We start from the raw sequence: 13,221 nt of genomic DNA, 5'->3' as shown, positions 1-13,221 counted from the left end.
ACTAGATCTGTAAATTCAATTCAATTTAATTCAATTATACTTAATTGTCCCCTTGAGGAAACTTTTCTTGGACCCTGGTGCTGACAACTTCAGCTGCACTTACTATAACAATAAAGACCAATAAATAGAAACAATAAGACCAAGATTAATAAATAGGAACAATAAAAACAACAAAAATCCACAAGTCAGCAAAGGGCAAATCAATGAAATCCACAGGCCACATAAACAGAAGATCATGATATTATTGCGTAACCCAGGACTTCTCAAAGTACGGACCAAGGTCCGCATCCGAAACCGGACAGAAAGTAAATCCGGACCCAGTCCATGAAGTTTGAAAAAAAGCTACGAAAAAACCCTGACCAAACATTGGATAGAAGTCGATAAAAACGATGAATAAAAGGCACCAAAAAACGATGGTTTGGTGGTACCAAATTTCATGTAACTGTTTCCAAATCGGTACAAAAGTTGACCAGGAAAATCGAGAACTCAACTTGAATACTTGTTGCTCGAAAGTTAAAAGTCAGTTGATTAAATGGTATTTTGTTATTGCCAATCGTTTGGGAACTGTGACCTGGAATACAAATCAGATGCGGACCTTTGAGTGATACATTGAAGAACCCCTGGCATAACCCATACGCCATCAAGAAGCAATTTAACACTTTATGTTTGGTTTGTACAGTAAGTATTTTAAGACGGTTACTTGTGATGGTGTGAAATGGACTTAAACACGCAAAACCAGTGGAATGGTTCTTTAAGGAACTCATCCTAGTTCACCGACACATGCAGTTGCTTTTCCACATCATAATTTCCCAGATAAACATTTGTATAGCTTGTCCCTTTCCTTATTGGTGCCATGTCATTTCTTCGACGCTCCATTGTTCCGACCTCTCAATAACCCGAAAAATTCCCTTTAGTCCTACAGCCCACTAGTCCGACGTCCACCAGCGATATTACAAATCCCACTATGGCCACGCCAAGACCCGCCATTCAATAGCATTCATAACCCCATTTGTTCACGTCCTATCGCCTGACCAATCGGCTATTCAAACCACTCGAGGTCAAATGCCTAACCATAAGCAATCAAGCTGCTTTGTATGGATATGTATATATTATATATTATATATGTAAATAATATGATATGTATTGTATATGTATGTAGGATTCGTAATTTCGCCACCAGAGGGACTTCGGACTAGCTAGGGGGCTTTTGGTCTGGACTTTCAGACTTTTCAGTTTGATCCGAAACCAAAATTCCAGGTGTGGCCGTGGTACTGAGAGCACAAATGAAGCCCTAAAAAAAAATCTGATTTCAAAACATCTTATTGCACACTCTAGGAAGGATTGAACCATTAGCCCCACTTACTTTATTTCAATTAGACATTCAAAAGATAATACGTAGAAAAACATATGATAACATGGACAATGATCCACACAGCTGAATTACTCGAGCCAAGCCTGTTAGAGCATCCTTTACCTAATGTGACAGAGACTAACTGATAAATATTTCTTTGTGTTCCCAGTATCACAAGCTGCAGAGACAGAAGTAAATTCATAATTTAAGCATGAATAGCAAATGTTGGAAAGACCAAGCTTGGTATCAACATGGTATTCTGCTTAATTAATAGTTAACTTCCTTCCAAAGATCCGTCTCCGTGATACACCCTTAACCCTCCAAGCACGACTGGTGCGTGGAGGCGTCAAAACATTGTTCATTTAATGTCTCTTATAACATTTCAGCAATAACACAGCGCAATACAGACATGTGGTTAAGATATTGTCGGAATGGGCAGAATGTCTGCTTCTACGTCCTTTTTATAGGCAGGCCAAGCGTCAGTCACACCGTGAATACGGAGACAGGGAGGATAGCTTGTGACGCTCGTCATCCGTCTCTCTGTGTATTATTGGTGGATCTGCGTGTCCGTTGTCCGTTTAGCTAATCTAAAACCTTTGTTAAACTCATTTCAAGGCGCTAAAACAATTCATCCACACGACTCGAGGTTTGTTTTCACAAGAGATTTTAAAGACATTGAACTTCAACTTTTCAGCTTTAGGGCCAAACTTTCCTATGACCATTGCTCTAGGACAAATGTGGGCCCCACTATACAGAAAGCTGAGTTTGTTCTGAACATTTTGATATAAAACACATGGATATCAGGTTATATGCAAATACCCTTAAAGGTAAAAATGCCCTTGGATCCGGAGGGTTAAAAAGAACGAGGAGTCAATGCTGCGTTATTTTTAAGGCTTACTGTCATAACTCACATACAGTAGGAAGACTTTGACTCATAATTAGGACAACATAAGTAAACCATGTAAGTTTTTAAAGGTGCTCTAAGAGATGTCATGCGTTTTTTAGGCCAGTGATTTTCAACCACTGTGCCGGGGGACACTAGTGTGCCGTGAGAAATCGTCCTGTGTGCCGTGGGAAATTATCCGATTTTACTTAATTGGTCCAACAAAATTTTTTTATTGAGTTACTGCAAATAATTTGCCATTGTTGCGCATCTGTGGCTGCAATGTGATGACTGGCAGAGAAATTAAATACTCAGTAGGTGGCAGTAGCCTATAGCGCAATAATGACCTTGTTGATAGAATGGCAGTGACAGGATGTAAGCGCAGTAGGCGCCGAGATCATCGATGTAAGCCTGCAACAGCGATGGATACATTTTTAAAACGGACAAATGCTGATTCTGATCTTATTAGGCTGCAATGTGTCATTTTGTAACATTTTTGGTTGGTGTTGTGCCGCGGGATTTTTTAAATGTAAAAACATGTGCCGTGGCTAAAAAAAGGTTGAAAAACACTGTTTTAGGCTACAATTTTTTTTGTCACATACAGCAAACCTCTCCTCACTATCCGCTAGCTGCCTGTCCCCTGAACACACTGTAAAAAAACGTGGTGTCTGTAGATAGCCCAGGCTCCACAAACGGCAACAAAAACAAACTGGGCCAACCTGCACCACCAAACCATAGCAAACGGTGTTCCAGCCAATAACCGACAAGAAGGAGCTGGTTGAGCCATCACCGCAGCAGCGTTAGCATGTTAGCATACTTCCACAATGCGCTTTCATGAATGTTTCAGGAAGCACCAAAGGGAGGGGACAGGATGAGGAGGAGGGAGGGGCGAGCTAGCCTCCGTTTTGTTTGACAATACTTCGAACGTCAACAAGAAGTGATGTCACCCAACATCGCTGACAGCACCTTTTAATAAAAAGAGTAGTGCTTTACAAATGTGTTTTCTATCATGTATGTGTTCATTTAAATATCATGTCAAAAGTTCTTCCAGTGGTGAGAAACTGGAATATGCTCTCTGGAGGCTGGTTGGCATCAATTCTTCAAATTGTCAAGGAACCTTAAATGTACAAACTCTTTGCTCTCCTCTTCGTTAATCCTCCTGCAGTCCAGCAGCCAGACCCCAACCAGCCCAAGGCGGAGGGGGCCCAGATGGTGTTGCTGCGGGGCGAGCAGCTGGGCGTGGTAACCAACTGGCCCCCGTCCCTGGAGGCGGCCCTGCAGAGGTGGGGTACCATCTCTCCGAAGGCGCCCTGCCTCACCACCATGGACAACAACGGCAAGCCGCTCTACGTGCTCACCTACGGTAAGCAGAGCCTCGCTGCACATTCATCGAGTCGGGAAACCACTTATTTCTTGTGAAATAAGTGAATTGTTGTAACTTTGCAATGGAAACTCCCCGATTGGGACCTTAGTGGCTAATGCCAAATTTTGGGATTACAGGGGCAACTGAAGGAGGCAATGTTGAAGTATTTGGATATTTTTTATACTTTTCTTCGGCAAATATAACCAGGTTCTCCATTTTTTTTTTCTACTGAAGAAAGAAGCCAACTTTCCCGAACACGGGCAGCCATTCAAATGCTGCTCAATTAAATTGTCGAAGTTGTGATTGAAATTAGGAATTATCTCATCAGTAAATGAGTAAAGAAGCTTACAGATCTGACCTGACAGTTTTCAAATATCTGTGCTACAGGTGTGTGTGTGTGTGTGTGTGTGTGTGTGTGTGTGTGTGTGTGTGTGTGTGTGTGTGTGTGTGTGTGTGTGTGTGTGTGTGTGTGTGTGTGTGTGTGTGTGTGTGTGTGTGTGTGTGTGTGTGTGTGTGTGTGTGTGTTTGTGTGAGAGTTTGTGCTACAAAATGGCATCATGTCCCCAGTGAGTTCATCCTGGATATCTGATTGTTCAATGGATCCGGGCTGTGTTTCATGATTAGTCTCCAATATCAACACATTATGGACCATAAATATGAACCTGACCCCTCTCGATTTTCTGTCAACAGTTGATAATTAATGCTTCATTAATTAATTAATGCAGTTTAACCTTATGCATCATGAAAAATTTGTTCTCTCACTTGAAAACATACAGTACAGGCCAAAAGTTTGGACACACCTTCTCCTTCAATGTGTTTCTTTATTTTCATGACAATTTACATTGTAGATTCTCACTGAAAGCATCAAAACTATGAATGAACACATATGGAATTATGTACTTAACAAAAAAGTGTGAAATAACTGAAAACATATATATATATATATTTTAGATTCTTCAAAGTAGCCACCCTTTGCTTTTTTTGATAACTCTGCAAACCCTTGGTGTTCTCTCAATGAGCTTCATGAGCTAGTCACCTGAAATGGTTTTACCTTCACAGGTGTGCTTTGTCAGGGTTAATTAGTGGAATTTTTTCCCTTATTAATAAAAAAGCAAAGGGTGGCTACTTTGAAGAATTTAAAATATAAGACATGTTTTCAGTTATTTCACACTTTTTTGTTAAGTACATAATTCCATATGTGTTCATTCATAGTTTTGATGCCTTCAGTGAGAATCTACAATGTAAATAGTCATGAAAATAAAAAGGAAACGCATTTGAATGAGAAGGTGTGTCCAAACTTTTGGCCTGTACTGTACATATGTGACAGCCCACATAACTTTCATATCAAACATCATAGTGAAGTTGTCAGTATACTGTCATAACTGACATAACGATCAATACTACAAAATTGCTTCGTACTATATGAATACAGCAGGTTTCCTCCCAGTTGCGTCGTGTTTTTTCAGCACATACAGAATGTCTGCTCTCACGAGCTGATTAACTGAAGGACCAAACAATGTTTAACCCCCGCTGTGTGAGCATAATTCCACTAATGGCAGCCAGCCAGAGCGCTAAGCTCATTAGCATAAGTGTGAAATTGACACTTTCAAGAAAGCCGCTCTGCTACAGAAGGAGGGAAAGTGTTTGTTTGTTTTCATCCCAAAGGCCCAGATTTCCAGAATATGCTTTTAAACGAATATATCCTGAGTGACTCACTGGACAGTCTGTGTAGGTCACACTTGTGTTCTTTTTTTTTGTGCTGATGGGATTTTCACTCCTTTTTACTTTTTATTTACAGAAGTTTTGCCTGCAGTAACATGGATGATGATTTTGTGAAATCTGAATCATGTGCTTGTTTCTTCAAGACTCCTTCAATACCTTTAGTTTGGATCCCAATGTGCAATGTTTGGCACTAGAGCTGGGCAATATATTGATATTATATCGATATCGTGATGTGAGACTAGATATCGTCTTAGATTTTGGATATCGTGATATGGCATAATTGTTGTCTTTTCCTGGTTTTAAAGGCTGTATTACAGTAGAGTGATGTCATTTTCTGAACTTACCAGACTGTTGTAACTGTTCTATTATTCGCCTTTACCCACTTAGTCATTATATCCACATTACTGATGATTATTTATCAAAAATCTCATTGTGTAATTATTTTGTGAAAGCACCAATAGTCAACACTACAATATTGTTGCGGTATCGATATCGAGGTATTTGGTAAAAAATATCATGATATTTGATTTTCTCCATATCGCCCAGCCCTATTTGGCACAGATGCTAACATCTGATGGCCGCTAGTCTTTTTTTTTTGTCTGAATGAACTGAAGCTAGATTAAAATCTCCGCATGAAGGAGCCATTGAAGCTACACTCTAGGCTACGCCAAGGAGACACATCGGGGTCGTGGATAGGGTTACGTTCTATATCCTTGACGTTCCACTTCCAGGATTGCTCCGGTGCCACAGGAAATTCCGCCAGATGCATGTCTTTTTGCCGATGTCCAGACCCTCCTCCGCTGCACTGTGGAGGAAGGTCTGGCAAAACGAGATTAGGGTTACGATGACTATGGAGCCCGTAAGAACTGTTTGTAAAGGTGTGGTCCGCATCCAATACGCGCCCTACCTGAACCAAACGTGCAGACATACATTTCCAAAAACTAATCTTGCATTGCCAGACCTTCCTTCACAGCACTGTGGAGGAGGGTCTGGCTAGTCCACACAGCATTCCGGGATGGCAAAAAAATCATGGTCTGGTTTATTGGCATATCTTTAAACCAATCACAATCCTGGGCGGCTCTAAACTCCGGACGCAATGACGGTGTCTCTGCAAAATAGCCTCGGGAAGGAACTTGTTTTGGTGGAACATGTGTACGTTCAAAGGTTTCTCACAAATCCACCGATGCCAACACAAAGAAAGCAAAAGGTGATGAAATCAATCCCGGAGATGAAACATTGTTGATATAGACCATCCACAAACAGACACTTCATCAGGGGATCTGAGGATAATTGGACCTGATCCAAAATGCTAATTTTTGTCATTTCTCCTACACCTGGAAAGGTTATAGACATTCCACTTGGTTAGGGGATCTAGGAAATCGGTTCGCACCACAAACCATAACCTCGCCACAATCAAGTGAAAAAATGTCAACACAATTGTAATTTATGTAGTTAAAGAAACAATACACTGGGGTAGGGTTGTGGTGGAGGCTGTCAACCGGTGAAATCTGACACTGGAGTATTAAATTCCTACGCCAGAGGCAACGACTGCCTTCCACAGAAGTATAAACCCACCATTAGGGTTATTCATCTCTCAGAAAGTCACAAAATGAATGTAGAGTCAAACAAATATTTAGCGGCGAGAAGTGAGCAGACAAACACACAGCGGCGCTGCCATCGTCCCAGCTCCCCTGAACGCATTCGCTGCAGCTGAATCGCATCACGTACCGACCCCCGCTTCAGCGCCACAGTTTAGGTTTCTATTCAAATTGGGAACAAACTCTTTAGCTCGCTAGCTGAGGGCTGCAGAGCCGGGTTATTTGTCTCCCCGAATGACAGCGGAGACAATGGCTTCGGGTCCGGAGGGCGTGAAGAGATTTAGCCACAGTGAGCAGAGTTGCTTCCCTCAGGTTCTCATGAGTTTAGAGGCGGGCGGCCGGGCGCCTCTAAACTCAGACTGACTCAACTGTCTGCAAAGAGGCGTTTGTGTGTGTGTGTGTGTGTGTGTGTGTGTGTGTGTGTGTGTGAGTGACACCGAACAAACTGATTTGTGAGGAGTGAGCTTGCAGCCGATGATAAGGCAATATATGTGCTCACCAGACTTTGAAATGTCTTCAGCCAGCACTCAGGAGTCCCCCACTGGAGAGAGACAACAACACGGTGAGACTGTGTGTGTGTGTGTGTGTGTGTGTGTGTGTGTGTGTGTGTGTGTGTGTGCGCGGTGCTGAATCTGATTCTAAATCTCTATCTTCCTTTATCTTCCACTCCTGCGGTGTGTTTCCCTTTGATGTCGGCCGACAAGGACAAACTTGTTTTGTTTCTTCAAGTTGCCCCCCCCCTCCCTTTCTGGAGAACAGAGAGAATTCTTGATACCGGGTTCTCCCGCTGTCCTTAAACTCAACCCTGGCCACGCTGCACTGCAGATAACCTCACGTAATTGGCAGGAGAGAAACACTTTTTTTTTCTGTTCATGTTAAAGAAAAAGTTTCAAACAAAAGTGTCTCCGGGAGCTTTGATCCTGACGCCTGATGGTATTTATCAGCAAATCATTAAATCGTCCGATAAAGACGATTGGACATGAATTTTTAAAGCTCCGTGTGTTGTGCTTTGATCTCTTTCTTTGGTTCTCCTCTGTGTGTACACTTGCATTTGTTTGAAGTGTTTTTTGTGAACTACAAATCTTGTTTTAAAGCTAGATAGAACTTCATCACACGCCTCTCAATAAACTTCCCAGGAGAGCTGAAGATCTTTGCCCGAACCCTACGGGTGCGGCTCTGCGCTCCAGGTTGTGCGGCAAATGAGCGGTCAGGTGATGCGTTTCGATGAGCGCGAAAATGGATGATGAGGTGAAATGGAGGCTGGCCTCTGGAGGACTTCTTTTATTCCTTTGTTCCCACTTCCAAGTGGCCTATAGCCTACGTTAGTCATGGATAAATGATGTTAAAAAATGTATGAATGACTCATTCTTGACAAAAGGCAACAGAGCTGGGTGCGTGCCATAGACTGTTAATATTAATTGACAACGCATCCGGTTCGGTGAAGTGCTGCAAATTCGGAAGTGCCTTAAACCTGTATTCTATCTGAATTCCAGCAGGGGGCGACACGTGCGGTTGCAAAAGGAGGTCAGTTTCTGTAGAAGTCTGTGAGAAAGTGACCCACTTCTCACTTGATTTATTACCTCAGGAAACATTCTCATAATGAGTTTATGGTCTCAATCGCTAGTTGAAAGTCTACTGCAACACAGAATGATGTTAATTTTTGGAATTATTTTAAATTTTTATTTAACCGTTTATTTAACCAGGAAGAAACTCGTTGAGATTAAAAATCTCTTTTTCAAGAGTGTCCTGGCCAAGGCAGGCAGCAGTACAACCACACATACATGCCAATACAAAATACACAAAAACACTAAGAACATAAAACAACTGAAACAGCAAATCCCTCAAAGTCAACCAGAATACTAAACACATCAGGTAAAACATCTACAGCCAGATGTCATTCCCTCCAAGTCAAACAACATCCTCCTAAAAGCGACCAATGAGACCAGTTTAGTAAGTTTCATGGATTTGTGCAACTTGTTCCAAGCAGAGGGAGCAGCAAACTTAAATGCCTTTTTCTTAATCCTTTTTCTTATGGTCTCGTTGATTTTAAAATCGGCGATAAAGCAGGGGGTGTTTTAGGGCGTGGCTATGATGGGCTTGCCAGTGAAAGTGTGTAACGTAACGTAGAGTGTAAGCAGCTCCTCCCTCTCGTCTAAAATCGCCACATCCACAACCAGGATGGCTACGCCCATAACAGCAAACTGGACGACTGATAGCAGATCTCCACAAACCAATGGGTGACATCACACATGCTCTGTCCATTAATATTAACAGTCTATGGTTCGTGCGCACATTTGAATAATGTTGGCCTGTAAACGCGTTCGGGCTTTTAAAAAGCTGTCAATACAAAATGTACTTTTCGGGCTCAGGCCGAATTCTGTCCCGATTACAGCTCTACTTCCCAGGATCGGCTTTACTTACAAACTATTGTTAATATATATTTTAAATCATATTAAAGTCAGGCTGTTCTCATGAACAATTTCAACGCATTCTCATGAACGGGTTCGTAGGATATCATGAAAAAATGTATGCACACGGATATGTATGATATCTCACGAAAACACGCGACCGCCGGTTGGTCGCGTGCCGCCAGCTACAGAGCTCCGTAAGATGTCACCCGATATATCGGGTAAACTCGAGCAGAATACAGGGCACTGGGGGATGCTGGTCAATTCGGCGGACATTAGAGTTAAGTTTAAGCACCAAAACGACTAGTTAAGTTTAGGAACAAGCACGCATTTCCTGGGTGAAAGTCTTTCGTTTTCCCCTGGAATCGAACTCCGCTGCATGGCTTTAAAGCGCTGCGTTTTATGACCCATTTATCCACCCATCGTACGAATTACAGTGCTTAACTTTTCATGGCTATTTGTACGAATGGTTTATGAGAACAACCTGACCATTCGCACATATAGCTACAAAAAGTGAAGCACTGTAATTCATATGTATTCCACGTATTTAGTCCCACGTTGACTGCCGCTGCATAGGGAGGAGGTTGGGATGGATGGGCGGGTTATAAAATACAGGGCTTTTAAGAGTTTGTGTCCCAGAAGAAGTTAAGGGGAAAACACAAGTCTGTCACCCGGAAAACGGGTGTTCGTGTCCCGGGAGTACTACTTAAAGGTACACTGTGTACTGTTTTAAGTATTTCATTAGCTAAAATCAATGTCTACATTTATAAATATGTCCTCATTGGTGTAAAATGACCTCTGCCAATGATCCTCGTAAGCGAAGAATTTCTTATCTGTATTTACATTGGACAGGCAAGTCCAAGGAGGCTTCCATGTCGTTCCGCCATTTTGAAAAAGTATAATAGCTGAGAGGGACATGAAGCACTAGCCGACCTGTCTAGCTCATCCACAAGGCGTTTTCATTCAGAGCCGGCGTCACGGGACTGAAAACAGCTGAAACGGAGAAGGGGATCAGTGAGAGGCGCTTGTCACCGCCCCGGCAACATTTGAAAGCCTGCACTGCACTTCAGTTCATAATGGAGGATCGTACTTATGCCGAGCCACAGGAGAAGGAATCCTCGTCGCCAAAAAAAGCGAAAATTGAAAGACACGTCATAGCTTCTTGGCACATAACGGCTGCCGTAGTTGCAACACACATTTGAAAAAGCGAGGCGCTAGAGATCACTATTCATTTGAATGCAAAATACAATTTCCCCACTAGATGGGAGAAATTTCTACACAGTGGACCTTTAAGGGGACCGCTGTTTTAACCCAAACCACAATCTTTTTTTTCTAATCTTAACTAGTCGCTTTGGTGTCTAAACTTGTCGTTGCAGGACGTCATGTTTCGTCTGCCGAAATTAACCGTAACCTCGGTACGGTGCCCTGTAGCCGGCTTCCAGTCCCCTTCTCCTCGGCTAAACTTAAAGGAATACGCCACCATTTGTTGAAATAGGGCTTATCACGGTCTCCCCTGGCTGTAGATAGGTGGGCCAACACATTTCTTGTCTCAGTGCAAGTAATTAGGTTTTTTTTTTGTCTTTTGTTGGCTCACTTTTACTCACAAAATGCTAACCGGCAACATAGGATTCTATTCACTACGCTAAGCTAACTAGCGCTGCCGGTGTTGCACTGGATTAAAACAATGCATGCACAAGAAATGCGTTGGTCCACCTATCTACAACTAGACGAGACCCCACCTATCTACAGCTAGAGGAGACCCCACCTATCTACAGCTAGAGGAGACCCCACCTATCTACAGCTAGGGGAGACCCCACCTATCTACAGCTAGAGGAGACCCCACCTATCTACAGCTAGGGGAGACCCCACCTATCTACAGCTAGAGGAGACCCCACCTATCTACAGCTAGAGGAGACCCCACCTATCTACAACTAGGGGATACCCCACCTATCTACAGCTAGAGGAGACCCCACCTATCTACAACTAGGGGACACCCCACCTATCTACAGCTAGGGGAGACCCCACCTATCTACAGCTAGGGGAGACCCCATCTATCTACAGCTAGAGGAGACCCCACCTATCTACAGCTAGAGGAGACCCCACCTATCTACAGCTAGGGGACACCCCACCTATCTACAGCTAGGGGAGACCCCACCTATCTACAGCTAGGGGAGACCCCATCTATCTACAGCTAGAGGAGACCCCACCTATCTACAGCTAGAGGAGACCCCACCTATCTACAGCTAGAGGAGACCCCACCTATCTACAGCTAGAGGAGACCCCACCTATCTACAGCTAGAGGAGACCCCACCTATCTACAGCTAGAGGAGACCCCACCTATCTACAGCTAGGGGAGACCCCACCTATCTACAGCTAGAGGAGACCCCACCTATCTACAGCTAGAGGAGACCCCACCTATCTACAGCTAGAGGAGACCCCACCTATCTACAGCTAGGGGAGACCGTGATAAGCCCCATTTCAACAAACGGTGGCGTATCCCTTTAACTATAACTACAGCTAAACTTAACTGTCACGGGACTTTACACTCAAGTTTGCGATATATCATACGAATTGTTGTGCAGGCGTTTTCGTAGGATATCATACGAACCCATTCATAAGAATGCGTTGCATTACTCCACTTAAGCTACAGCGTCTTGACCGCCTCTTCTGGTCTTTCTAGTGTATAAAACTAAAACTTTACTTCATGAACAGTGTATTGTTGACGTCTGTTTTTCATTTTCCTAAACTTTGAAGCTTGTATCTGTTTCTCCTCTATATCGGTCTCATAAAAAGAAAGTTGAAATGTATCACTCAGTGTGTCCGAGGTATTGTTCGTTGTTGTGTTATCCTTTTGTCAAACCGCATGGCTCAGTACGTGACCTACTGTCTCTCAGAAAGAACCAGTTTTGTCTCCGTTTTGTTCTCGGAGACATTTTCTGAGAGTAGCTGCGGCTCTCAAATGGCCAGTATCTAATTTCAGCACAAAAGTGACCTTTTCAATTAAATTAAACTTGGATGATTGGGCAGTTCCCTGCTCCTTCTCCTCAGTTTCAGAGGATAAAAGGCTGCTGGATGGGCCTTTCAAGGGTCGGGTGAGTAACGTCATCCTAAAAAAAAAAAAAAACAGACCTCTGCACAGAAACACTGTGATTACGTCTGCAGCTCTCTGATTTGGACTCCTCTGCACTTCAGCGGGAGAGATTCTTTCCAAATTGCCAGCAGGAATCCTCTCCTCTGATTGTTGAACATGTTTTCCAGCTGGAAGATGGCTGGTTTTCATCTCCAGGGTGCCCACTATTACTGCTGAAGGAGGCATCCTCTTCCCAAAATTGATTCAGGGTCAGTGCAGTAGTTTGTTCCCTGCAATCCACGGATATCAAACCAGTCCTCTAAACCAGTGTTTCTCACATGGGGGTACATGTACCCCTAGGGGTACTTTGGAGGACTGCAGGGGGGGTACAAGAGATATTTAACAAAATGTTTAATAGTTACAAGGATGTTGTCCAGAACATTGTTCCTCTTTATGTAGAATCTTTTTTTTTTCCTACCAAAAATGTGACATTTGTGTTGCCTTCTTTGGACCTAATCTTGCCTTCCTTCCTATACTGTCCTACCTTTTACAAGTTTCTCGCTTTTTTCTTCTTCTGTAATTGTTTTTGATACTATTTTGATCTATTCTTGCTTTACTTCCTTTCTTCTTTCTACCATCTTTTTCCAAGTTTTTGTCTTTTTACAGTTTTTGTCTCTTTTTCTCATTCGCATTTAAATGTTTTTTCAGTTACAAGGCTGTTGTTTAGTAAATCTATCGACAGCGCTGTACTGTTCCTCTTTATATACACTTTTTTTACTACGGAAAATGATTAGCGCTGGTCAGGGGGTACTTGGCTTAAAGAAAC

The 13,221-nt window shown here is 42.8% G+C and overlaps 1 protein-coding gene across 2 annotated transcripts in view; it reads left to right on the top strand.

The window, feature by feature from the left end:
* Positions 1-13,221, top strand: part of LOC114565053 (disco-interacting protein 2 homolog C) — a 299,966-nt gene that overhangs the window by 199,797 nt on the left and 86,948 nt on the right. For both annotated transcript variants that reach the window (XM_028592866.1, XM_028592867.1), the window contains exon 8: positions 3,400-3,597. In XM_028592866.1, the coding sequence (XP_028448667.1) occupies positions 3,400-3,597 (198 nt within the window). The remainder of the gene's footprint in view (positions 1-3,399; positions 3,598-13,221) is intronic.

The sequence above is a fragment of the Perca flavescens genome, chromosome 12, assembly GCF_004354835.1.
Source record: "Perca flavescens isolate YP-PL-M2 chromosome 12, PFLA_1.0, whole genome shotgun sequence".
In the NCBI taxonomy this organism is placed as follows: domain Eukaryota; kingdom Metazoa; phylum Chordata; class Actinopteri; order Perciformes; family Percidae; genus Perca; species Perca flavescens.
The sequence above is the reverse complement of the archived record's forward strand: the minus strand, read 5'-3'. Positions and strand labels throughout refer to the sequence as shown.